This window comes from Aspergillus nidulans, chromosome IV (genome assembly GCF_000011425.1).
Source record: "Aspergillus nidulans FGSC A4 chromosome IV".
NCBI classification, from domain to species: Eukaryota; Fungi; Ascomycota; class Eurotiomycetes; order Eurotiales; family Aspergillaceae; genus Aspergillus; species Aspergillus nidulans.
Window position 1 is genome coordinate 2,019,875 of NC_066260.1, and position 24,638 is coordinate 2,044,512.

The 24,638-nt window shown below is 51.0% G+C and overlaps 8 protein-coding genes across 8 annotated transcripts, besides 1 other annotated feature; 4 read left to right on the forward strand and 4 right to left on the reverse strand.

Annotated features, from left to right (window-relative positions):
• Window positions 1-24,638: part of a sequence feature (contig 1.129 1..627835(1)) that runs on past both edges of the window.
• On the reverse strand, window positions 867-2,676 carry ANIA_10951 (putative MFS efflux transporter; the record flags this gene model as incomplete). The annotated part of the gene is made up of 3 exons (XM_050612031.1): window positions 867-1,235; window positions 1,306-2,042; window positions 2,274-2,676. 3 exons carry the CDS (start codon window positions 2,674-2,676, stop codon window positions 867-869), a joined length of 1,509 nt encoding a protein of 502 aa, XP_050467992.1.
• Window positions 3,068-4,521, reverse strand: ANIA_10973 (putative citrate synthase; the record flags this gene model as incomplete). Its single annotated transcript, XM_675770.2, has 4 exons — window positions 3,068-3,191; window positions 3,275-4,018; window positions 4,063-4,260; window positions 4,310-4,521. The coding sequence occupies 4 exons, from the start codon at window positions 4,519-4,521 to the stop codon at window positions 3,068-3,070; spliced, it is 1,278 nt and encodes a 425-aa protein (XP_680862.2).
• Window positions 4,930-5,598, reverse strand: ANIA_07594 (GFA family protein). The gene is made up of 3 exons (XM_675771.2): window positions 5,405-5,598; window positions 5,149-5,357; window positions 4,930-5,092 (listed from the first exon to the last, which is right to left on the reverse strand). The coding sequence occupies exons 1-3, from the start codon at window positions 5,523-5,525 to the stop codon at window positions 5,012-5,014; spliced, it is 411 nt and encodes a 136-aa protein (XP_680863.1). The 5' UTR covers window positions 5,526-5,598; the 3' UTR covers window positions 4,930-5,011.
• Window positions 6,624-7,657, reverse strand: ANIA_07595 (uncharacterized protein; the record flags this gene model as incomplete). Its single annotated transcript, XM_675772.2, has 4 exons — window positions 6,624-6,923; window positions 6,987-7,040; window positions 7,139-7,351; window positions 7,403-7,657. 3 exons carry the CDS (start codon window positions 7,655-7,657, stop codon window positions 6,999-7,001), a joined length of 510 nt encoding a protein of 169 aa, XP_680864.1. The 3' UTR covers window positions 6,624-6,923; window positions 6,987-6,998.
• ANIA_07596 (uncharacterized protein) lies at window positions 9,720-12,064 on the forward strand (the record flags this gene model as incomplete). Its single annotated transcript, XM_050612032.1, has 7 exons — window positions 9,720-9,839; window positions 9,903-9,967; window positions 10,051-10,554; window positions 10,605-11,045; window positions 11,094-11,353; window positions 11,398-11,898; window positions 11,952-12,064. 7 exons carry the CDS (start codon window positions 9,720-9,722, stop codon window positions 12,062-12,064), a joined length of 2,004 nt encoding a protein of 667 aa, XP_050467993.1.
• optB (small oligopeptide transporter, OPT family) lies at window positions 13,371-15,755 on the forward strand (the record flags this gene model as incomplete). Its single annotated transcript, XM_675774.1, has 1 exon — window positions 13,371-15,755. The coding sequence occupies one exon, from the start codon at window positions 13,371-13,373 to the stop codon at window positions 15,753-15,755; it is 2,385 nt and encodes a 794-aa protein (XP_680866.1).
• ANIA_07598 (glycoside hydrolase family 131 protein) lies at window positions 16,852-17,745 on the forward strand (the record flags this gene model as incomplete). The annotated part of the gene is made up of 3 exons (XM_675775.1): window positions 16,852-16,966; window positions 17,035-17,345; window positions 17,401-17,745. The coding sequence occupies 3 exons, from the start codon at window positions 16,852-16,854 to the stop codon at window positions 17,743-17,745; spliced, it is 771 nt and encodes a 256-aa protein (XP_680867.1).
• ANIA_07599 (uncharacterized protein) lies at window positions 21,962-22,480 on the forward strand (the record flags this gene model as incomplete). The annotated part of the gene is made up of 3 exons (XM_675776.1): window positions 21,962-22,051; window positions 22,143-22,178; window positions 22,259-22,480. 3 exons carry the CDS (start codon window positions 21,962-21,964, stop codon window positions 22,478-22,480), a joined length of 348 nt encoding a protein of 115 aa, XP_680868.1.

Below are 24,638 nucleotides of genomic sequence, written 5' to 3' on the forward strand. Positions count from 1 at the left end.
GAGCCGACCTCACCCACGTTGTCGTTGGAGTCGTGGTGGGCGTGCTTGACGTCCCCGTCACAGCGTGGTCATTGTTGACGAAGAAATAGTTCCCGGCCACGGGACGTTGGAGACCAGTAACCTCTACGAACTGGCGCAAGTCGAAACCAGCCCTTGCGTCCATCGTTTTTGGAAAGATATGCGCGAAACAATCCGGAAACGTGTATTGCTCATGTTGCTCGAACGCAAGGTAGACGTATCGGTGATGGGTGTTGGGCGGGGGTTGGGGGGCAATATACTCCGCCGGGTGTTTGCCGTAGGGCCCTTTACCAGGGCTGCCTAGCTCTAACCAGGGTTTGTCGTGGCGAACTACCATATCTGCTTGGTACCAATGCAGGATGACCGTCGAAATTTCTCCGTACTGAACATCTAGATCAACAAAGACCAGCAGGTAGGTTGAGTTTGGGTTCAGACCCCAGGTGCTGATTTGTGGCAGGGGATGCGTATCTGTCACGATCAATATTGCATCAGGATATCAGAATAGCGGCCTGAGCCATCTTACCCGACATGGCAAGCGTAGTCCCGGGGAGTACCCATGGTGTGTCTGGGTATCGAAGCTCAAGGATGGGCATTCCGGATGGCAGGGGGTTTATCTGCGCAAGGGCCGCAAGGAACAGAGACGTGAGATAGACGACTCTTTCAAAGAACATCTTGACTATCTTCACTCATCATCAGTGACCTCCTCGTTGGCCATTATGATCCCCTACTCTTTATACGAGCTGCGCAGAGTCCAGATGTGTAACTCGTGGCTTTTCCAGACTTCGGCGACTATTATCCCCGGCGAGTTAAGTACTAGGTCTACTCATTTCTACACCGTTCTATCTCCCTCACCGAAACTTCGATTCCCTCTGTACTCTCCACTGTACCCCATTGACATACACAGTTCCCAGCACCGGACAGCACACACCGACTATCAACGCCGCAACCATTCCATATGTCCTCCCACCGCCGAATCTTTCGATCATCGGCGTGACGAGCGCTGTACTCACCGCGCCCAAAAAGCACCGGACAAAGTTATTCGTGGCCATGACCGTTGCCGGCGTGGAGTAGTACAGGTCCACCAAGAGGACGTTCATCACGTTGTAGGAGGCTGTAATGGAGAATGAAACCAGGAAGATCATGGCCAGGGAGAGTGCAAGGGGAGGGTGTCGGTCCAGCACCAGGCCGTAGATGAAGATCACGAGTGAGCAGAAGAGCTATAATTATTATCAACTGTACATCAGAGACTGATGCAGATAATACGGAATACACTCCAGTTATACTCACAGTCATTGGCCCCCCTACCTGCAGTCTTGCTCGTTCAACAGGGAATTCCCAATCGCTTTGCGTTCCTTCTGCAGCTCCACTCACTTCATTATCTCCTTCTGCAGTCACTTTCGTGTCTTCATACATTTTCCTTACCCTCCGATAATTCCAATCCACGAGAGCTCCATTAAATGTCGCGGACACCAACGACCCGACTCCCGCCGGTAGAAAAACCAGCCCAACTTCCATATCAGATAACCCATAAATCCGCGCAAACTGCGACGGTATGCCGGCCGTGACGGCATAATAGCTCGCAAAGACAAGCCCATTCGAGAGCAAGACCAGGCTAGTTGGAAAGTGAGCTAGGAGGCGGAGAGGCGTCAGCGGATTTGGGAGGCCTGGCTTCTTTCTTCTCTTGCTTTGCTGGTTGTCTGGTGCCGCTCCTTCAGCTTGTCCCCTCTCTACCGATCCAACCTCTAAAGTATTCACTCGTGCCTTTCTTGTTTCTGGCAAAAAGAAACCCAGCACGAGCAAGACGACGACCCCCCCACCGGCAAGAAAGCAAAAGACCCCCCTCCATCCACAATGACTCGTAATCAATCCCCCAAGAACAGGTCCCAAGCTCGGCGCAAGGATATTTCCCAGACTCGTGAGCCCCATGTACGCTCCCCTCTCGTGAGAGTCAACTATATCCGCCGCAACTGCAGCCGAGAGCGCGACAGTGCCTGATATGCCGCTGCTTTGGACTGCGCGGAGACCTAATAAGGAGGCGTAGGTGGTACAATTTGAAAGGAGAATGTTAGAGAAAATGTAGATTGTGAAGCAGATGATGTACGCTGGTCGCCGGCCGGATGTATCGGAGAGGGTTGCCGTTAGGGTTGGGGAGAGAGCTTGGCAGATCTGTGGATCCTCACACCAACGCCCCCGGTCATTATTTGTCAAGATGGACGACGCGTTGGGTTGGGGAAATAGAAAGGAAGTGAGCGTACCATGTATGTAGTGATTGTGAGGTTGATTTGCGATGAGGAGACGTGCAGATCCGCCGCGAGGGCGTTTAGGGCTGGATAGTAGATGTTTGACGAGAGGGGGGAGAAGGTGGACGCAAGGGATGCGGTGAGTATTATGAGCCGCTTTTGGAAAGGTGTGAAGGAGGTATTTGAGGTGATTGTAGGGTTCGATTTGGGGGCTATGTTTAAGACCGAGTTCGAAGATGAGGGCGATGATAATGGTGTTGGTATTGGCCGTGGTGGTGATGCGGGTATGGCAGTTGGTGAGAGGAGAGGGGTTGTTTCTGTTACGGTGGGCATGGTCGTGGATTCTTCGTGAAGTCTCATGGTTGGATGTAAAAAGTAAAGAAGTATTGATTGAGGAAGACCTGGTAGCTAAGCGCATAGGGAGGACGTAGCTTTTTCGACTAAATGGATATACGCAGTACTCAAAATGATCAAGTAGTTCATTTCATTGATGACAGACTGAAGCGTGAGTATACAGCCAAAAACCCAAGGTACCTAGCGTTTCAGAAGCTGGCGGCGCTAGTGGCGCATAACACCCTCCTGGCAAACACGATGGCACGGTGACTGGGCCAGGCGGACGCACGTAGGACAAGCGATTGGGTCTAGAAACACGTTCAAGCTTGAGCGCAAGTCCAGACTCAGATTCTCGGTCGATACGTATCCTCCCGCGCGTCCCCCGTGTAGAGGTGCGCTGGACGAAACAACTTGCCGCATGTTACTAAGTACGTGGCCGAACGTCAGCATATAACAGAATTCACCCCGATGGGATATCACCGTTGCATCGCACGGGTGGTATGGGCACAGAACTCACGCATGTACTCCCGCCAGTGCGCCATGATGCCCATGATTCGTTGCGCAAGCATAGCTGCCGGGATCATTTCGACCTCGAACCCTCTTATGAAGTAGTTAGTCAACCAGAGACCCAGACAAGTGTAGCATGTGCGAAGAAGACGAGAGAATCAAGGAAGGAAACGTACATCCCCGTAAAGACAAAGTTCCCATAAAAATCCGCATTTGGGTATAACCCCCTGCTGCGAAAATAGTCATCCGCCGATGCAGCGCACTCAATGGCCTCGGCTAATTTCAAGAGACGGGTAGAAGGCAGGTCATGAAGGATTGACTGGACAAAACGCACTCGTGGGTCTATCCTCTTATAGGAGCGGTGGCCATAGCCAAATAACCTTTTACGACCCTGTTTGACTTCGTCTAGGAAGGCAGGGATTCCGGCCTCCGTCCCAATATCTGCCAAAGCGCGCTGGGCGGATTCTGTTGCGCCAAAGTGCAGCGGGCCCCATGCTGACGCAACAGATGTGATGAGACACGACACAGGGTCTGTGAGGGAAGAAGCCGTCACGAGGGCCGAGAAGACGGTGAGAGCCATGCCATGGTCAGCATTCAGCATGGCGAAGCGGCGGAAGCAGGAGAGCTTGACTGGGTCCGGCATGCCTGCGACTGGATCGACTAAGCCAGCCATTGTGAAGAGGTTCTCGCAGTAGGTCCTATCCGGAGAGGGCGGGGTGAATGGGATGCTCTTGCGGTGGCTTGCCACGATCCCAAACACCACTGCGTACGCGGCAACGGTGCGTAGGACGGCGTTGTCAACGTTTTCCCTGTTAGCCCGGTACTGATGGGCGTCGGTAGAAGCGGGAATAGTCTCTGGGATGCAGGATAAATAGGTGGATAAACCCGTTAATATGAGCGCTAATGGGGGTGTGGTGTTGCTAGGCTGGTCAGTCGTCGTAAGAGCCCGAAATAGAGTACGTACGGCAAGGACTGCACCGCCGTCTGGACAGTTTCAGGGACGGCGAGCATTTGCGCTGCCAACTTCGATCGAAGCTGCTCCTTCTGCGGCGGGGTCGGATACGATCCCCATACCAGGAGATGCAGCATGTCTTCAAAGTCGCTCTTCCAGAGTTCTTCCAAGCTATAGCCGCGGAAGAGAAGAAGGCCACGTTCATGGTCTCTGGTGATGTTAGTCTAGCTGGGCGACTCGCAGACATTGCCTTGCATACGAGAAGCTGATAGCAGATTCAATTACAGTCGTATTCAGCAGTCCCGGATCGTGCACTCTCAGTCCGCCTGAGACCTGGTCGGCTCGGTTCGCGCCGATTCCTGGAGCCTTAATCCGTTTGAAATCGGCGGCCGAAACTGAATTCCTTCGTATCGGAATCTCGTACAGCGCATCTGTTCGCGAGTCCCTGATGTAGAGCGTGCCCGACGACATCGTTGAGGATTCGTTGGTCCCCTATACCTCGTCTGCGTGAGGGTAAGCTTTTGTATTCGTGAACGGAGATAGCCCGGAGAGTGTCAATGTCCGAGTCCGAATGCGAGTACTCACGCTCAGAAGAACAATTGGCCATAGTGACTTACACAGGCTGGCCAACCTTTATCGTGCGTGTACCCTACCAAGGCCGGATGGCGGTTTTCGTGTCTCACAACACCCATGTGTTCATCTAATCCTGGTCCTGTCCGGAAATGTGATTGGGAGACTCGTGAGACGCAGAGGGGCTGAGTCTGAGTGTTCTAGCATGTAAGGCGCATCTTGGGGATTTTCGGAGCCGCAGGTCGTGCTAGATCTCATGACCTTGCTGGTCGTTGAGGGCAAGGATTTAGGTACATTAATACACAAGAAAGAGGGACCAAAAGTATTCAATTTCCTATATTATCGTATAATAAACTGGTATCGTCCATTCATAAATCGTCTCCATCGTCGTTTACTGGGGCATGTGCTCGAAGGGCTTTTCCAGGTGCTCCTGGCAGAAGGGAAGCTTGCCGACGGTCCAGATCTCGGTGTCCTAGAACGGCGCGTCAGTATAATCCATCAGAATATCATAGCAGTGTCTTGACGAACAGGCTTCAAGTTCTTCTTGATCTCAGTGTCCAAAGTACCGGCCTTCAGAGCGATAATTGGGGGAGCGGCCTCGGGGTCGTGAGCAATGGGCGAGCCGCATTCGGAACAGAAGATACGGTGGACAGCCTTGCCGGAGGATCCGTTCTTCGCGAAGCTCTTGGTGGGGCCGTTGATGGTCAAGGTGTCTTTGGGGACGACAGCGACGAGAGCTAACCAAATTAGTGACGATAATCGTCGTCGAAAGGAGGGTACGTACAGTAGGTAGAACCGGTCTGACGCTGGCAGTCATCGCAGTGGTCGTAGGCAGTAATGAGGGGCTGGTCAACCTCGGCCTTGTAGGTAACAGCACCACAGAGACAGTGTCCAGTCAAAGGCATCTTGACGGAAAATTCTAGATAGCTTGAGACGCAGCGAGGGGGATTGGTATCTGATTGGACGAGTCGAAGAATGTGCGATCAAGGTGCTCAGGATTGGGGACCTTTTGAGAAGGGAACCCGTATTTATAGCATGGGCAATGTCACTCTTCTGCAGAGTTCTGCTTCTGATAGGAATCCATGGGAATGCGGATCACCTCTCACCGAGAGCCACCAAGCGAGACCCGGAGAGAGCTAGGTTGAGAATTATTTGTCATGATGGAGGGGAACGACCGCGAAGACGGCGAAGGAGCAACGAGCGAGGAGCGGGGGCCGCACAGCTTTGCGTCACAACTCCAACTACCGTCTAGCTCGTCTCGAGGTTGGCTCTACCGGAGTCTTTCTTAACCTTTTAGTTGAGTACGCTACGAGCTCCTATTCGCTTGAATCCTCTCCGATTGACTCTACTTACTCTATTTAGATGGTTTTTATTCCTAACGCATACACCGTGCCTGGCGAGCTCGCATTGCTTGAAGATCGCAGCTATAGAGGGGCAGGAAGAGGAGGGGCAACCCCAGCCTCAGCCCCGAACCGGATCCTCCTCTGGAGTACTTCTCCGTCGACTCGACTCGAACAAAGTCCTTTGAACCAATAAACGCCCTCGTCCAGCCATGGAGCTACAGCTCAGCTCTTTCTGAATCCGACGCGGTGGAACCCCTCGGTCGCGATAGTCCTGCAGGCTGCAGCTTCGCTGCTAGTTCAATTTCGAACACCGAGCTCCGCTGCAAGTATTTGTCACTGCCGCTATCGTGCACAATGGAATGGAGGAAGAGCGGCTGCGGTGATAAGCTTCTGCCGGCAATCTGCCTTTTACCCGGTTTACTCCTGGGTAGTGTGTCAACGCGGATACGCGAGTTGCGTGTGATCTACACAAACCACTGTAGGAAATTGAGACGACAATTGGACTGCGCAGTGATCCCAACTGTTATGTACAACCAGCTCTTTTTGAAACGTTACGGGGGATAGAGTGTGGGCAACCCACCTTTTTCAACCATAACATACCGCAAACGTCAACCGTGTGCTTTGAAACGCGGCTTCGCTACGTTGGATTATAGTGAAATGTGATGAGCCTGCAGTAGCCAATGCTAACCAGGCGTCTAGAAGAATTCCAAATTAGAGATGCAGGATTCGATAACGACAGTATATTTTTCCATTGGGCCGTCTTGTCAAGAGCCGATTCTGAAACGCCAAAGTCAGAAACGATATTCCAGCGTATGCAGCCAGAACAAAAGAAAATCCGCCAGTTGTGGATTAGGTTTGAGGTCCAGTCAGAGTCAGAGCTTCTCGGTTCCCGGCCAAGATGCACACACACCGTATCGCAGGATCGTCATGACAGCGGAGTGCTGTAAGCGCGGGTCAATTCTGACCGAGCTGTCAGCTTTTATGTCTGATACTTGGGTCAGAGTATTCGTACTCTGTACCTACCCAAAAGCCCACTTAGATCCAGCGTCTGGCATGTTCCAGCTTATCTGCTGCGCTCTTTGTCAAAAGTTAGCTTTCGTCTGTACCAGGATATAGGGTATTTGGAGCGGCTTCGTGACTCCATCCGCTACTCCGGAATGCCCCGCAGTTCCTACCTGCATCTGTGCAGCCATCCCACCTCTAGGGTTCTGCCCGCCGTAGATCGTCGCTTCAGCATGCTGGGCCTCTCTCGCATCGCCCTTTGTCACAAACGCAGCCTCCGCATCGGCAGATACTGGAGGGAGACCGAGCGCTTCGTTTCTCTCTGCAATTGACCTGACCTGTGCGGCAATGGAGCTAGCTCCGGGAGGCTTATTGAACGCGAGGGTCTATCGTAGAACACGATTAATAACAGCCTTTCATAGGAATTAGCGTCGTACCTCCATCTCTTCAATCTCCTGCGCATCTTCCATCGTAAGATGGCTCTGCGGTTTCACCGCGAGCTCATCAAGTTTCGCATCAAAATTCATCTGTCGTGTTGCAAGTGTCTGCGCAGTCTCTTGCATTGGTCCTGCTTCACCACTCAGTTCGCGTTCGATCTGGCCAATTACCGAAACGTCTTCTGGCGTGATGCGTTGGCCGCATTCGACTGCGCGCTTGAGGTCCGCGATCGTGGAAAATTCAGGAGAAGACATGATGGTATGCTTTCGTCTTCTTGTTTCAATAAAACTCTGAATTTGAGACATAAATGAACGTTGGTGATATGTTTGTCTTTGTCGTGGCAAGGGTGATGTCAGTATCGCCTAACACGAAAATCAAATTCGAAGTTAAATGACATCTTTTCTTAACCCCCAGTCTGCAGAGATCTGTGCATTGAGGGATTGAAAACTTTTGAGAGGCAGATTCCTGAATTGCTGAGTCTGATTGTGCGTATGAACTAAGACGCCGATTTCGAGAGAGAAGTATGGGAGTGTCCTGAAGCCTACGCATGAGGAGAAAGCGTGCTATAGCGACCCTTTCTAGCCGCCAGCAAAATTATACTCAAACAGGACCTGGGCAGACACCACCGCATTGACTTTGAAAAAAGCGAAACATGATTTTTACTGTTCGACGACTACACCCTCGATTTCCAGCAGTAGTCGCAGGCCTTGCGAACCGCCATATGCCGTGGTCATATCCCCGTGTTACATCGGCACAGGAGTTCGCTGACGACGAGCAGGTGCTGTCCGACAGAAAAGAGGCTGGATACGAGATGAATCGTATGTCTTGGACCAGCAACTGCAGAAACAGGCCAAGCACACTCCGTCCGCCAGTCCACGAACGTAAGATGGGCTGTCAACCGCCCGGTTACAACCCTTGTACCGGGAGAGGAACCATATCCTGGGAAGGTCGCGCGCGACTGGAGGCACCTTTCAATGTCACTGTCACTGGAGGTAGAAGTAACTGCAGATAATGCTCGTGGTACTGTAGCATCAGTGCCGCTTCACTTGGATGCGATGTCTCTGGGCGTCGTGATCAGGTTCATTGACTTGTCTGAGGTGCACCGTTGTGAGACGCATAGGAGTGTTCCCGCCAGCGGCCTTGTGTGACTGGGCTCGGCACATGTGACTGAACAGGGGCTAAGTCTGCGAGATTGTTGCAATGACATGGAAGGCCTTCGAATGTCAGTTCTTCGTGGTGCAGCCTGTCAGCCTGAGGAATGGGGCTGCCACGGTGAGCTAGAGGTCTGACACAAGGAGGAGGAGGGGGCTGACAAGCAGGGCGCTGTCTATCGGTCGGCTGGATCTCATATAGAAGATGAGCTGACAAAAATCAGTCAATCAAACTTGGTAGAGGATTATACTGGTGGTGCTACTCCTGAGGGCAGACGCTGTATATATATGGCTTACTGCCAATGCACATTCTGACGCCGGCGACATATTTGGGCTAAGATGAACGATCGGCTCACCTCATCGACGACGAAACCCTTGCACTCTCACTCTTAGCTGTACTCATAATTACTGAAGATAAGCAAAAGACGCCGGCCCTTCCGGTCTATTGCCTGATCACAGCGATACAGCACCGGTACCGGTCCAGAATTCCCCATCCTGCCTTGCACTGCGACTTCTACGGTAACCACTGTGGCTACTTTCCGCACTCCCTAGGATGTTCTGTTGGGGCGGTCAGACCTGGAAGTACGCGATCAATCTGGTTGGATTTTACGTTCTCCAATATCTATTGATGGTTGTACTTGGCTAAATGGACATCCCTAGTTTGAGGGACTTGCTGGATCAAAGAGCTTGGATCAAAGAGTTTGGATTAAAGAGCTCCTGAGTATTGAAAGAACTCCTCTTGAATTCCCAACTGGACTTTAAGCGCTAACTGTGGCTAGATCTGTCTTACGGGGCCTCAAAGATACTCAAAGACCAGCTCTAGGCAACTGTCCGCAGGGTGATACTCCTCTATTCCATCAGACCGGAAGATTCCTGGCTGTGCGTGGTGAGCCGAGACAGTGAGTGGCCACCCAAAAGCTTGTTCTCTGCAGCTCCAGCCTCACTGCCCACTGCCATCTTTGATGTACTTAATGTCCTCTGGGTCCCACTGCGAGTGAACAAAACCACTATACCACTATACTATTGGCTGGACTGTCAGAAGATGTTCTCTCAGTTGTGTCCTGCATAACACTGCTGGCGTCAAGCGGTTTCCTCGTGATGGAGGACTTCCACCCACTCCCGTAAGCCCTCAATCACTTCGTTCTGCGTTGGAATTTCTGTGAAGATGTTGTCTCTTTATGAGATGCTTGATTCTGGTGGGGGAATACCCGATGCTGATGACTCGCGACCGACTAGCGTTTCGAAGAGGAGCAAGAAGGCCTGTACCCAGTGTCGCCAGCAGAAGGTAAAATCTCACACCTGGACGCGAGCTTAGGTAGTCGCCTGCTAACACTTCCTCTGCGTTTAGGCGCGCTGCGACGCGTACCAAAAGCAGCCTTGTTCGCGCTGTGAGAAGCTAGGAATCGAGTGTGTGTTATCGGAAGCGTTCCGTAGGGAACACAAACGCCAGTACGCCCACGCCGCTACCGACATGAGCAGTGTTAATCAGCGAATAGGAAGTACGAGAGGTTGGAGAAGGAAACTGATGAGTTGAGAAAGCAGCTCAACGCCCACACAGCCAGCCTACACCAGATCCGCGAATCCGCTACTACAATGATGCCCAGGCCCAATCCCGCGGACAACGTCAAGCGCAATAAAGCAACCGGTGTCTGCATTGATGCGAACGATGCGGAGATTAGTTGCTCTAACGGAGCTGAGAGTCTGCAGCTGCTGTTTCAAGACATCGCTTCCGACGGGCTACCTCACCTCACTGCCGCTACGTCTGAGAGTCCTAGCTCTAACGGGTCGAAGCTTCCAGAGATGGTGCCGGGATCCATCTACAAGAACACAGCCAGTGGGCAGACACGTCTCCAGCCATTGCAGCCGCCCGTCGGCATGGGACCCGTCGTGTCGAAGAAGAAGAACCTTGCCATGGCTGGAGTTGACCCGGATCGCACGCTACCGCGCACCCTAGGCGGCGTCACTCTGAGTGGCGATGAGATAGACGAGATATTTAATATGTAAGGCGCTGTTGACTCTACCTATACCAGCTCTGACTGTCGGTTTATAGTTTCTATCGCCAATATGTTGTGTTCATGCCATGCCTTGACACCGAAAGCTCCCCTAACCTCACCTATGAACAGTCAGACTTCCTCTTCTGGACTATAATCGGCACTGCCTCTAGGACATGCGCCAAGAATCCGACAATCTTTCCAGCCCTTGCCAAGCATATAATCAGCATGGCATTTCTCTCGCCGCTGTCGGAGAGTGGAGCCTGGAACATCGTGCAGGGGTTGCTCCTGGTACTGAACTGGCCATTCCCCAAGGCCGACGGTGGAGTCGACATCATCTTCCCACTAACTGGTCTACTCCTGCACGTGGCGATGATGTACGGTATGCACAACCCAGTCTCTAGCCACGAATTTTTCAAGACCAAGCAGCCCATGCCCCAGGTGGCGGACATAAGTCGTCGTTCAGAGCTATGGGCTTACACCGTCATCACTTACCAACGGTGAGCCCTGCCCCAATCCCTTTGCCCGCTCGCACTGACACTGGGCAGTGCGTGCTTGATGAAAGGGCAGCCTCCTCGTACTCTACCTGACATGGCGCACGACGTCAACCAACGCAAGACGCTATACCAGAACATGTCGCCCCATGTCCGGACCCGCATGAAAGCACAGGAGATTGTCACTCAGTGTGGCGCGGCGGTGAATGAATACGGGGTTCTTACCCTGAGTGCGGCGGACGAAGGAGGATTGGACTTGCTTCTGAAAGCATATGAGCAGCGTGTCAATGATCTACATATCGATGCGACAACTTGTAAGTCACCCAATTGCAGGGGAAATCTCCAACTGATATCTTAGGGATGGCCCGATTTGACATTCTTGTTGCTTGCCTCAGCATCCAAGGAATGCACTTTCTAAAGAATCATACCCTCTACGCGGATAATCGCCTCCGGAAGCTAGAAGCCGCGGCATGTGCGGTAATCGATGCGGTTGCAGACATGGCTCGCGAACTGCAATCTCTTGCCGTCTGCCCATCACAGGGTTGGTTCGGGCTCCTCCTTGCAGGATCTATACTATTGCGCATAATCAAAGGACATGATACAGACATTGTCGACTTTGCTAAAGCTCGAAATTACTTTATGAAGTCTCTCAACCTTGCCAAGCTCATGATTGTCGACAACGCCGACATGCCAACAAAGGTTGTCACTGTATTGAGTCACCTGTATAACAGCACCAAGGCCTTTCGCAAGGCTGATGGTAGCGTCATGATCAACCTGCGAATCCGCAGCCGCCTGGCTTTGTGCCCCATCATTGATGCCATGTGGTGGTTCAAGGATGAGTTTGAACCACCATTACCAAGTACCAGTCGGTCTCCCACCATCTTCTAGTTCAGTCGCGCTAATAACTTGTAGCCACGGAGGAGAACACCGAGAAACCGCCTACTGGCCCCGAGGGTTCTGCCAACCACCTCTACGACGATGGCTTTTGGACGGACCTGGAGTGGGCCCTCAATATCCCCGAATGATCGTATCCGGACGCTCAGAGCCAGCTGGCTGGCTTGACTTTCCTCATATCAGATGGCGTTTGGAGAAGTTCTGATGGCGCCAATCGAACATTGACTCGCTTGAAGCGGATAGCCTTTGGTACGGACGCTCGCTTGGATTGCAAAGGGATTGGATCATTTGATTGAGATATGATTTCTTGTTCCGTAACCCTGTCCGGATAAGGCAGGTGGCATGGGTATACTTGGACTGTTGGAAGTGGCATTCTGGAATAATAACAGCCACCGCACCGGTAGAGCAATAGAGATTGGTTCTTATCCCCAGTTTCTTCCGATACATGTGGCCGGCGAAGAGTGCCTCGCGCCAAAATGGTTAAATGTAACATTGTTATCGCTAACCGTCTCTTAGCCTGCACTCCCGCACCGATAGGTTTCTCGAACTTGGAGATGCTGATCATACTGTTCCCAGTGCTAGCATCATTACACTTCTGGCATTCGACCCATCTTCTCCCGCGATCTTCAGTCCTCAACCTCCAGACTCCCAGTCGCAGTCCCAATTCCTTAAATATAACCCCATATACTCAGATCAGGCACCGCACCGTATCTCCACCAGCCAAGCTATTGGTTCGGGCAGACCGGGCGGTTAGCGGTGGGGCAGGCTTGGGCGGGAAGCTTCGCTAGCTTATCCTCACGCAAGCACAGGAACAAGCACCGCTGCCAACGTTGTAGACTGGGCGCAACCATCATGAGACTGCTCGTACTAAGATTTTGCCGTTCCCGTCGAGATAAGAGTTAGCACCAACCAGGAAAGAGATCCGATACCCCCTCGCCATGTGCGGTCGCCGCTTGGACTTGGACTCGAGTTGTATCTGGAGTTTGGCCGAAGGTAACCTATAGGGTGGGGGGTCGTTTGACTGTGATCGGAAAAAATCAAACTGTCTCGGACTGAGGGACTGAGCTGATAGGACAAGAGACGTCTATGCTAGATGAGGAGAAGGGGACCGGCTGCAGTTGGTTTCAGGAGAAGCAGAGCAGTCGCAGATAACGGCGCGCCATGCTACGCCAGCCGATTAGAGGAGGTACCATTAATTCCCTATATCTCGTTGATAACAATGGTTAGTCAATCATTGTTCAGGTGATTATTGCTGGAATGGATGTGAATTACCTGGCCAGACAGATAACGTGCGGACAGTCAAAAGGGTGCCGTCCTCCCTGGTCTGCTGTAACACTTGCCCTTTTCTTCTCACCCACCGCCTATCCTCCTCTCCTACCATCTCCGTCCCATTGAGTGCTCAACTCTTGAACTCATCGCGAGTTCATATGAGCCAGCATGGAGAAAGATACGCCTGTCCGTATAACCTCCGCAAATGACTCCGTCCCCAGTGATGATGCCCCTTCCGCTGGCCTCGACACCGTCGAGCAGCTTAAGCACTTGAAAGAGCACCACCATTGGGACCCCAACCTTCCCGATGAAGTCGTCGACGAGGTCAACGATGCCCTTCACGCTACCGACAAGGACAGGCGCCAGTCCATCGTCGCCAGTCTTCTCGAGAACTCCCCCTACCCGGAAGTGCGCGCGGCCGTGCCCAATATCGACGAGGGCGGCCACTCCAACACCTTCCGCGCCTGGGCCATTGGCATGTTCTTAGCTACAGTCGGGTCTGCACTCAACATGCTCTTCTCCATGCGCCAGCCGTACATCGTCATTCCATCGTATGTCGCCCAGGTCGTCGCCTACCCCATTGGCGTTGCGTGGGCCAAGGTCATGCCCCATAAGACAATCAGGATGTTTGGAATGAGTGTCAATTTAAATCCTGGACCTTATAGTAAGAAGGAGCATGCCATTGCGGTCATCATGGCCAATGCCACCTTTGGCGGTGGTGCGGCCTACGCGACCGATGTTCTGCTCGCCCAGCGCGCCTTCTACAAGCAACGCTTTGACTGGGCGTTTGAGATCTTCATGTGCATCTCGACCCAGATGCTGGGCTTTGGAATGGCTGGCTTCTTCCACCGGTTCTTGGTTACACCGGCTGCAATGATCTGGCCGTCGACGCTGATCAATAGTGCGCTTTTCACCGCGCTCCATGACCGAAGTCGGCCCGACCCAAGCAAAGTCTCTGGCTGGACAATTGGCAGATACCGTATGTTTCTGTACTGTCTGATTGGATCTTTTCTTTGGTATTGGTTTCCGGGATACATTGCCCCATTCCTGAGCGTTTTTGCCTGGGTGACTTGGATCAAGCCGAACAACGTGGTCATCAATCAGTTGTTCGGCGGCTGGACCGGCCTTTCGCTGATTCCCATGACTTTTGACTGGACTCAGATTTCGGGATTCAACTTTAGCCCGCTCATCGCGCCCTGGCACGGAATTGCCAACACTCTGCTGGGCATGTTCATCTTTTTCTGGGTCGTCACCCCGGCTCTGCACTACACTGGCACCCACTGGGCCAAGTACCTGCCCATCAGCGACTCAAATAGCTACGACAACACGGGTCAAGTCTACAATGTTACGCGTATTCTTACCCCGCAGATGACCCTGGACAAGGCCAAGTACGAAGCTTACTCTCCTCTGTTCCTATCAACCACCTTCTCTCTCGCCTATGGGCTGTCCTTTGCCACCATCATTGCTGTGCTTATCCATGCCATCCTGTTCCACGGAAAAGACATCTGGGTGCGGTTCCGTCAGATCGGTCATGAGGACGAGGATGTCCATGCACGGCTCATGGCTCGATTCAAGCCTGTTCCGTTATGGTGGTACGGCGCTATCACACTTATTATGATCGGAATGGCTCTTGGTGTCACACTCGGCTACCCGACCAATCTCAGCTGGTGGGCCTTCTTCATTGCCCTGATCATGGGTGCAGTATGGTTCGTGCCTTGCGGTATTATCCAAGCCTCGACCAACATTCAGATCGGTCTCAACGTTATCACCGAGTTTGTGATTGGGTACATGCAGCCTGGCCGCCCGATGGCAATGATGCTCTTCAAAACTTATGGGTACATCAGCATGTACCAGGGCCTTTACTTCTGCCAGGACATGAAGCTCGGCCACTACATGAAGATTCCTCCGCGGGTGACCTTTGCAGCACAGATGATATCTTGCCTGTGGTCATCGATTGTCCAGATCTGCGTCATGAACTGGGCTCTCGGCGCCATTTCGAGCGTCTGCACCCTCGATCAGCCGAACCGCTACACCTGTCCCAACGGCCGCGTCTTCTTCAACGCCTCCATCATCTGGGGCACCATCGGCCCCGCCCGCATGTTCTCTCCTGGCCAACTCTACGCTAGTCTCCAATGGTTCTGGCTCGCCGGTGCCGCCCTCCCCGTCGCCATCTACATCGCAGCCAAGCTTCTTCGGAACACCAAGTACGCCCGCTACGTGCGCCTTCTCAATGCGCCCATCATCTTCGGTGGATCTAGCTTTATCCCTCCTGCCACGCCGCTCAATTATCTGTCCTGGGGCATTATCGGCTTCATCTTCAACAAGTGGATCCGCGACCGTTGGCGCGGCTGGTGGATGCAATACAACTATGTTCTTTCCGCCGGTCTAGATGTGGGCCTTGCCCTGTGCACCATCTTGATTTTCCTTACCTTGAACTTGACCAACACGGAGTTCCCATCCTGGTGGGGGACGAACATTGCGGCGAATACGATGGATGCGGCGGGGACGGCTGTGCAGGTGACGGAGGTGAAGTTTGGGCCGGAGAGTTGGTAGTGTCTACGTCTGAAGAAAGGGCAGGGGCTGCTTGGTTAGGACGGAGCCTAGCTGGACTAAGTATGTTGCGATAAGGCGGATGGATATGGTTAATGCCGAGGTCATGAGTAATGAATATCTTATTGCTTTCGCTGTTAGGATAGTCAGTTATATTGATTTGACCGTGTGACCGTACGACTGTTCAATGTATATATTATACTTGTATTTTCATCTAACCTGGCCGTTTGATTTGGCTAGGAAATATAATCCGTACAAAGATCACCTGCTTTACTTAGCCCTAGAACATTTGCCTTTCCCCGCACCGTCACCACTACCAGCCAACATCCCTCCAGTTTCTGCAGGATCCAGCCTTACCACTGAGTAGAGCTCAAAGAGCGCTGGGTGCATTAAATCTTGCAGAATTGTGCTTATGGACGCTAAAATGAACGCCTCTACGCCGTTCCGGATTAGTGAGGATCGTCACAGGCCTCCCCGGCCCGCAACGGAGGAACCTCCGACTTGTCTCGAATCACGGATTCATCTTGCGGAGGTAGAAACAACGGAGTGAATACCCGGCAGTTGAGTAGAGGAAATCCCACTTGTTAGTTTATCTGCACTGAAATTGAACCTGTGACAAGAAAAAGGTCCTGGCGGGCGGAGGAGATCGATAGAGCCTTATGGCAATGGAATTAGAGGAAGCAATTGAAGCCCAAGAGCACTGACAATAATTCTGATATGGCTATGTGTTAGAATGTGAAGGCAAGTACTACCTTGTTCTATGAGTCATAGTCCTGTAGCGGTGAAGACAGATTTGTATTCGTGGAGTATATAAGCTCTATATGTAATAAGATGAAGCAACTCAGAAGAACTCTTGTACGAAGTAGACAAGGCTTAATTTACAATAAACATCTGTCAATCATCAGCATCCTACCGGCCTCATCCCCGCCACGGATCCGTGCTAGATCCGCCGCGGAAGGAGAAGGAGACGGACAGCTGGAGCGATCTACATGAAACACGGTGAAACACACATATTTCCCACCAGCTATAAAACCCCATCTTCGCCTTGAAATCGCCTCAAACCAAGAAAGCCAAGCAGTCAATCTATCAGTCGCAGAAAATGAAGTCCACCTCGATCCTCCCCCTGCTTTCAACGTTGACACCCCTCGCCTCAGCAGCTACCGTCTGGAGCGGCCTGTTCAACGAGAGTTATACCGTCGCCGACTTTGACAAATGTACCTTCCCTCCGTACCTTCTCCTGTGCTTTCTCTCTCTCTTCTGAGCTAATATGACTATCCCAAAGGGTCCTGGTCCTCACAAATCCCCCCGTACCAATGGTACATCCACGGTTCCGAGGAAACAGCGCACTACCTTTCCCTCTCCTCCGAGTACAAGAACCCCAACTCGACGCTTGATGAGGCACAGGGTCTCAAGACAACACTCGATAACACGGCGTCATGGAACGGACAAACCATGATGCGCACGGAACTCATCCCTCAAGTCGAGAGCGGTGTTGATATTGGATCTGGCAAGAAATACTACCACTTTAGTTTGAGTGTAGATGAGGATGGGCTTCCGAATGTGGAACTGGAGCACCAGATTGCGTTTTTCGAGGTACCTGCGCCTTTCGCTGAGCGGCCACAAAAGATATGCTAATTTCATCGAAAAGAGCCATTTCACCGAACTCAAGTACGGCGGATCGTCAGACACCGCTTCGAGTTTGACCTTCTATGCCAACAGCGCGGCACAGTGGTCGACCGCGCTGGAAGCGGGCGTCTGGTACAATTTTGCGTACGGGATTGATTTCGACGGCGGTAGCGTGGAGCTCTATACCTCGACTGGCGCAGATGATCTAGAACTTGCTGTTCAAGCCGTCAGTGCGTCCGCGTCAAGCAATTCGCAAGACTGGCATGTTGGTGTGCTGAGGCTTGACAATGGGGTCGACGGTGGAGAGGAGAGCTGGTATTGGAGTGGAGTTTATGTCGAGGACGGGGAGGTTACGTTGGCTGTTTAAGTAGCCAGAAGAGTTAGGGCTGGTGGGGAAGAATACGGATTCAATGGTATTCTGTATGGCTCAGGATTGGATAGAGGTACGGGTTGGTGAGAAAGGAATGGTAGTTCGAGCTGGTTTTGAGCTGTCTGCATCAGATCCCTGATATGTAAAGTAGCATGTTCGTGCCTGATATTCCAACAACTCTCCCACATCTTCATTGTACACGTAATTCCATATATACGCCGCTGGGTTGCAGTTCGTAAATGCTCTGCTCCAACTGCCCCTAAACCATTCACGTCTCTGATTGAAACAACAAGGCGTATTCCCCTCGGGCCCCTTCACCGACCAATCAGGAACTGACTTAATTTGGGGGGGGGGGGGGGGGGGGGGAATAATAGGGGCGTCCTAGCTCCGCTGAGCATATAATATGAGCAGCTTAATTCTTTATTGGGACTTCTGCAGGTACAAGAATCCAGGTGCAGACTATATACTACCTATGTCGCTCCAGGAGCTTAACCCTACATCCTGACCTGATGGGAGTAGCAATTAAGGATTACAGCGGATTATCTCCGTCTAACCAAGATTTCCTCAATCTCAGTCTATCTATTCTGGCGAAACTGACGACCTGCACTGCAACAATTTAAAGGCGGCTTATTAGAGCAGCTATTCAGATATGGTTGATGGAAAACATGCTGGAGCTCAAATAATCAACGACCTTGACTAGAAAGCGATTCCCAAAATGCGTACGACCTCACCTCAGGATTTCTGTGCCCAGCTACGGCGATAGTCTTCAGATATAAATCTGAGGATAAAAGGATTTCACGTTAAAAAATCGACAGGACAGAGATTCGAACTCTGGACCCCGAAGGGATTAGATTTCTAATCTAACGCCTTAACCGCTCGGCCATCCTGCCGGATTTGATGCTGACTAAGAGCAAAAAAAAAAACATGAATCGTCGTATAATTTCTCAGCTTTCTTCCTGGTCCAGACCTATTAGAGAGCATCATATAAGGACTAGGGCACGAGCAAAAGCAAGGACACTATTCGACGCCATTTATAGAAAACAGTAAGAAGGTTACAACTATATTGTATTCAATCGTATTCCGAGATCACTCTACTCAAACTGTACACAGTACACGAGGCTAACGGAAATCCTTGGATCACGTCTGACACAAAGCCCCATCTCCATCTTGCAGATTGTTCATACATTGAGTTTAGTCAGTATAACCGCACGTCACCAGACCCTCTCATTTCAACAGTGGTCTATGCAAGCTGACAGTGAGCGTCCATCTGATTGTTTTCAAAATAACCTCTATTGGCTTATAAGCTGCCGGATAATCATTGTTGAAAATGCACTAATTAAGGGACTGAGCGCTACAGGTACAGCTTCGACAGCCTTGGAACTTTGTCAAATTAGCGCTCCAACACAAACAGTATATTGTCGCCCGAGTAGATATAGATGCCGAAGAGGCATTAATATGTGTAATTATACAAAGGGTCTATCATAAATACAACCACGCTATCAGTTGGGTCCAGGCAATATAGCTCACCCTCTCCCCCGACATAAAGGACACAGCATCTTAATGACACAGCCTATAAATATACACTTTCAGTCTCATAGAGCGGTGCATCGACGCTGAGTTGATATTTGGTTTTGTTATCTTTTCCTTCAAGCGTTGCTGATCTCACTTTGCTGCAGTCGTCCCATACCTGCTGTTTCATGTCCCTATACAAAATAACTACTTTATCTGCCGCGATAACCAGAGCCCTTTCCAAAATGGAAGAGATGTCAGCACGTCCGGGGATTGAGAATTTTATGAAAGGAAGGATACCCGGCTGCATGCGCAGTTAAAACCGCTGCAGCTGCAGCAGAAGGCGCGCGTGCGCAGCATCTCGCGGCCGACTGCGCCGAGCTGATCCAGGAGAATTCGCAACCAGCATGGAAATCGACCAGCGGGCGTCGAGCAAGATGAAACCGTAAATCCCAGGTCATTAACCCGTTTTCTAACCAGCGATTGCGCATCCTCCTGGTACAGCTCCGTACCCGGCTCTTGTGGTTGGAGTTTATCATCCCCGACAATGATGAGCTGTCTGGAGCAGGGTTATCAAACTATGGGTTGGCTCGAGGAGCACGACCCGCACGCAAGCGTCCTGGAGCTGAGCCCGTGAGCAGCAACGGCGTAGGTGGCACGAGGACGTTGCAGTTCGCAACGCGGTCCTTGAAGCTGTCCTTGGCCTAGTCGCGCCTGCGAGGCGGTTATGGTCGAACGAGCATGAAAAGGGGGGTAGAGATGGTATTCAACCACATCGTGGCTATCCTAACCCGCAACTACAGCTATGCATGGAAGGACTCAGACCACCTCTATCTATATTATACAAGTGATTGTGTAGAGGATGGGTGTTTATCTTGTGAAAGGACGCTACCCAAGGATGCGCAGTTAGGGCTGAAGTGGGTCTCACTACCGTACCATTCAAGGGTTCCACAAGGAGCCGCAAAAATCTTCACAACCACAACCACCACTTTGAGGCCCTCTGAATTGTGGCAAGAGCAAAAAGCCGAACGGGGGGGTCGAACCCCCAACCTTGAGATTAAGAGTCTCACGCTCTGCCGATTGAGCTAGCCCGGCTACTTGTTGAGGTTCACGTAACTTGTAATGGAATATGAGGAAATACCCTATTCTATGTCCCAGTTCATACCAATGTTCGATTCGCAAGAGCATACCACTACGCAAATATTGTCCATATTTGTTCTTGGCTCCTCTGATAACTATAGTAGCTAATTAAATTTCTTGTAACATTTGCTTTCATAATAGTTCCTGCCGGTGACCATGTAGTCCCCAAGCCGTTCGGGACACTTACGCGAGGTGTATATATATATTCGGTGGGCGCATGACAACGAAAGTCGGTACTGCTCTAAGCTGATGCCCCTGATGCAGCTCACATTTCTTGCAAGAGAGTAACAACAGTCCTTAATAATCTAGATCATTGCCAATCTGGGAATATCTTGGCCCCGCACCAGCTGCACATAGCGGCAGTGCATATTTCCCGGTCAAGCCTTCCTATCATCAATTATTGTCTGAACTTACATCTTTAATCGCCCATAGGCGGGCGACCAGTCTGCACAATGATCTATGGTAATCCTATTACTGTTTCTCTATCTTGTCGCTGAAGGGTGAATGCTTGAGTATTGCTGGTAGGAAGCCGCTCTGCAGCACTTTTTCCAATCCCGCCTCTAGTTTTGATAGCGTTCTCTCTAAACTAGTACTAAGCACTATAGACATGGATGCCGAGGGTTTGCCAGACTTGTTATTTCATTCTTAAGGTAACGGCTGGATGTGTACAGAACGTGCGCAAGTGCGCAATTAGCAATCTAAATATGAGGTATGATCAATTGATCGTTTCTCTGAAGCTATGGCGAAAAATATCATTTGTTATTCTGGCCGAGTCTGCCTGATTTACAATATGGGATTATCACGGACAATCTAACCATCCTGATGGCCCCTGATAGGCATGCCATACGGTGACAAAGTGCCTCTGAGAGAAAAAGCTGACCTCGACGCCAGTCAGGAATAACTATAAAAGCTGACGTTTATCGTAGTTCCAAACAGCTTCCCTGCCCCCTATCCTCGTCTGAGGTGTGTTCTCGGTCCCGGTAAAAGATCCGCACTGGAAGCAGGCTGCCGAACCGTGTGCGATCCCGGCGAACCAGGTGCCCACCAGGCTCGCCGGACACAGGATCAAGATCAGTCGATAGGGCTGGTCGTCAGGGCCCGGGCGGGTTGCGGAGCATGGATCAGCGTGCCTGTAACGTCTTCCCTAGACCATAATTGTTCGCTAGGATGCGGCCCTTCACCGGCCAGCCTCCTGCGACAGCATCCAGGCCATTCCGTTGACCTGCCACAGCTTCGGCACATCTTCTGGTCGTCCACAACCTCGAGTATCGGGCTCGTCGCGTTGACGCTGGTCGCTTTGACCGACCCCTCGACTGGGAGTGTCGTCGACGGTTTCGTTCGTTGCCAATCGTGTCGCTGTTTGGATTCAACGTCCCATCGGCAGTCGGTTCGTCACAAGGTCAGCTTGGAGGATTGCAAAAACGTCTAGCGCAGCATCGGTGTGATCAACCTGTCAGTATAATCCTTGCTTCCGTAACACTTCCGTCGTACAGGGTATTGACAATTGGCATTTGTTTACGTCAGACCAATCGTACCTTGTGGTCAATAATATGTCCTACCCATAATGATCGTCACATCCGGAAAGTCTTCATTATCAGGCCCTTGTCCGCAAGGATCCCCATGGAAGGTTCTAGCTGCGAGGCCGGATCACCGGGTATATCTTGAGTGTAAGGGGAGTCCAACTTATAGGTGCCTTTGCTAACACGTTGTAGTACTTTGAGTGGTCTGGCAAATTGTTGGCCTAGTTCCTGGCCGAGGTGCTTGGGCTGGTATACTGTATGGTATGTTAAATCCATAATAGAGCTGTAACATGATCTCGCCATTTTCAAAATGCATGAGTTGATGATTCATGGTCAACTAGGTGGGCGTGAATGGTAAAATCACCTCCATCAGTGTTTCCGGTCATACGGTCAGTCGGTTCGAATATGAAATCACGGTCCTCTTGAAGAGCGGCTTTGACCTTGACTGGTATCCGGCCTTTGGTATGGGGATTCAAAAACAACGGCTTTGGTGGCGTACACCGGAGCTCCTTCGAGACGATGAGGCTTTGGCTTGGGCAATCGTCCCCAAGATTTCACCATAGGGACCTGATAGGTATACTGCCTTTCCTGATCAATACATGTACTTTCCTAGAGCCTTTAAGATAAATGTATACTTCTGTTCAGGCTTTACTATTAGTATCAGTAATACTTCTACTGGATTGTCTAGTTTAGTCCAAGCTTAAACTCAGCAGTCCTTGTACGCAGGAAGTTACCAGCTTATACAGGTGTAGTGGGCCTGTTATACCATGCCTTATTTAGAAAGGTCGGCAGTTTAGGGCTGAGATGTATCAACTGTGTTTTCTGATATACTTGCTAGGATCGGAGAGTCAACAACAGACTAATGCTGTTTTGGTCGCAGATCAGGCGAGAAGACATGATCTGTCTGCTGACTTCTTCACTTGTGAGCGCATTGGCATTGTTTTGGAAAACTGGCTAGGTAGAAGTTTCTTGCAATTGGAGTCCCCTGGAATTTCCCCACTATTGACCTAACGGTCTGCTACCAGGATGCTAGCAACATAAATAGTGGAAGGTGCCTGGAAAGCCCAAAGGCAATACGGTAAACCGTTATAGAGTAAGGTTAGCACTCCTTGATATGTGTATATGGTGCTAGTCTTATCTGGGTCCAAAAGTTTAATAATCCCTTGGATAGTATGCACAAGAAATTGCATATCATGATACATCAAATCCTCCCAGCCAGGAATCAGATCCCTAGCCAGGAGCACAAGCTAGGTATAGGAGCAAGAATATATGGAGAAGAGGGGGTCGTCGAGGTGGGACGGCCGATGGCCGGGTATTTATAGGCAAGGGGTCCGACTAAGAGGCCATTTGCATGGAATATACTGGTCAATTCAGCAGTAAATGAATAGCCCTTTTACCTAGCTTTCTGACAACTATTACCTTTTTATTGACCTTTGCGAAGGGAAAAACAGATTCACTCCTTTGGAAACAGCGCGGGTGAATTGACTACGTAAGACTAACCCTAATTCACAACCTTCCAAAGTTTGTCGAATCCAATAGCTCCGCAGACGGACTCACACCGACTAGATATTCCTCTTATGGCCGTCGAAGCGATATTCCTGGCCCACCTGACTGTGCCGGTGTTTGACCCCTCGTTTATTGGGATTGCCTATCTCTCTCGAACAAACGCATCGCGCAAAAACATCGCGGCTGACCGTCGAAGCGCTGGGCTGGAGTATCAACACCAGCCTCCTTCTAGACAAGGGTGTCGGCGATTCAAAGGCGAACCTGGCAGTGTAGACGAGAAAGAGTATTGACTGTTGCTAGTCCTGTCGGCTTCATTGTTCCTTCCCCTTCCTAGTTATTCTGGTTTCATGTTTAACTTCGCCGCCGAATCCCCGGCGTCCATAACATTGCCCACTATATGCGAATCCAAGAACCTCGTAGCTTAGCAGCAGTGCCTCACGACTTCCTTGCCTTGAGCCAGAGGGGAAACCAACCTTTCTCATGTTGCTGAACGCTCAAGAACCAAGCCGAAAATTGACTGCGAGAAGTAGGCACGGGAGATGAAGCATGCAGAAAATATTACCACCATGGTGACGACTCGGGTTTTGAATCTATCTGTGATCAATACTATCCATATAGGCATCAAGACTGGCGGTATAGGACGTCGATGAAGAGGCCGATATGCAGGTCCGTCGAACGGCCGCATTTAAATGCTGCGCACATGGCGCACCAAGCGACGGTGAAAGCACTTCTTCGGTTTGAATAGTATTATTGGGATAATCATTCGCCGAATGAAGGTGGCTCTTCAGTTGCATTCGGTAGTAAATTCAAGGAATCAGCCCAGAGCCTTCGCCGACTTAGCTGGGGGGGTCTCTGGCAATGCTTAATCTGACTGACCCTCTTACTTCTCTTCCTTCACCAAGCATAAATGTCTAACATATGTAGTAGAATCTACGAACATGAGTCTAAAACAAGATTCGGCGTAAAGCCGGAAAAGTCGACTCCATCTCGGTCGCCGCGTAAGTTTGCTTGCTTTCATCCTCAATCCGTCTCATCCAAGCCGAGGCACGCAGCCGGATTAACATTGACTGACCTTGGTCTAATTCACTTCACTGCCAACTGGATCAAGGAAAAAGGCCCGGGCCTGAAATACAAGTAGGCACACTCATAACTGGTCATTTTTCAAGGCCCCAAGTTACCGACTATACCGACTGAGGTACTGCACTATTGCCGGAC

What these genes read in the sequence shown, in the direction of transcription:
- ANIA_07594 (XM_675771.2), bottom strand. Translation starts at nt 5,525, where the DNA reads ATGCCTTTGACTGGACACTGTCTCTGTGGTGCTGTTACCTACAAGGCC. An exon ending in TCAGACCGGTTCTACCTACT is followed by an intron (nt 5,358 to 5,404) that starts GTACGTACCCTC and finishes TAATTTGGTTAG; the next exon opens with CTCTCGTCGCTGTCGTCCCC. An exon ending in TCAAGAAGAACTTGAAGCCT is followed by an intron (nt 5,093 to 5,148) that starts GTTCGTCAAGAC and finishes GCGCCGTTCTAG; the next exon opens with GACACCGAGATCTGGACCGT.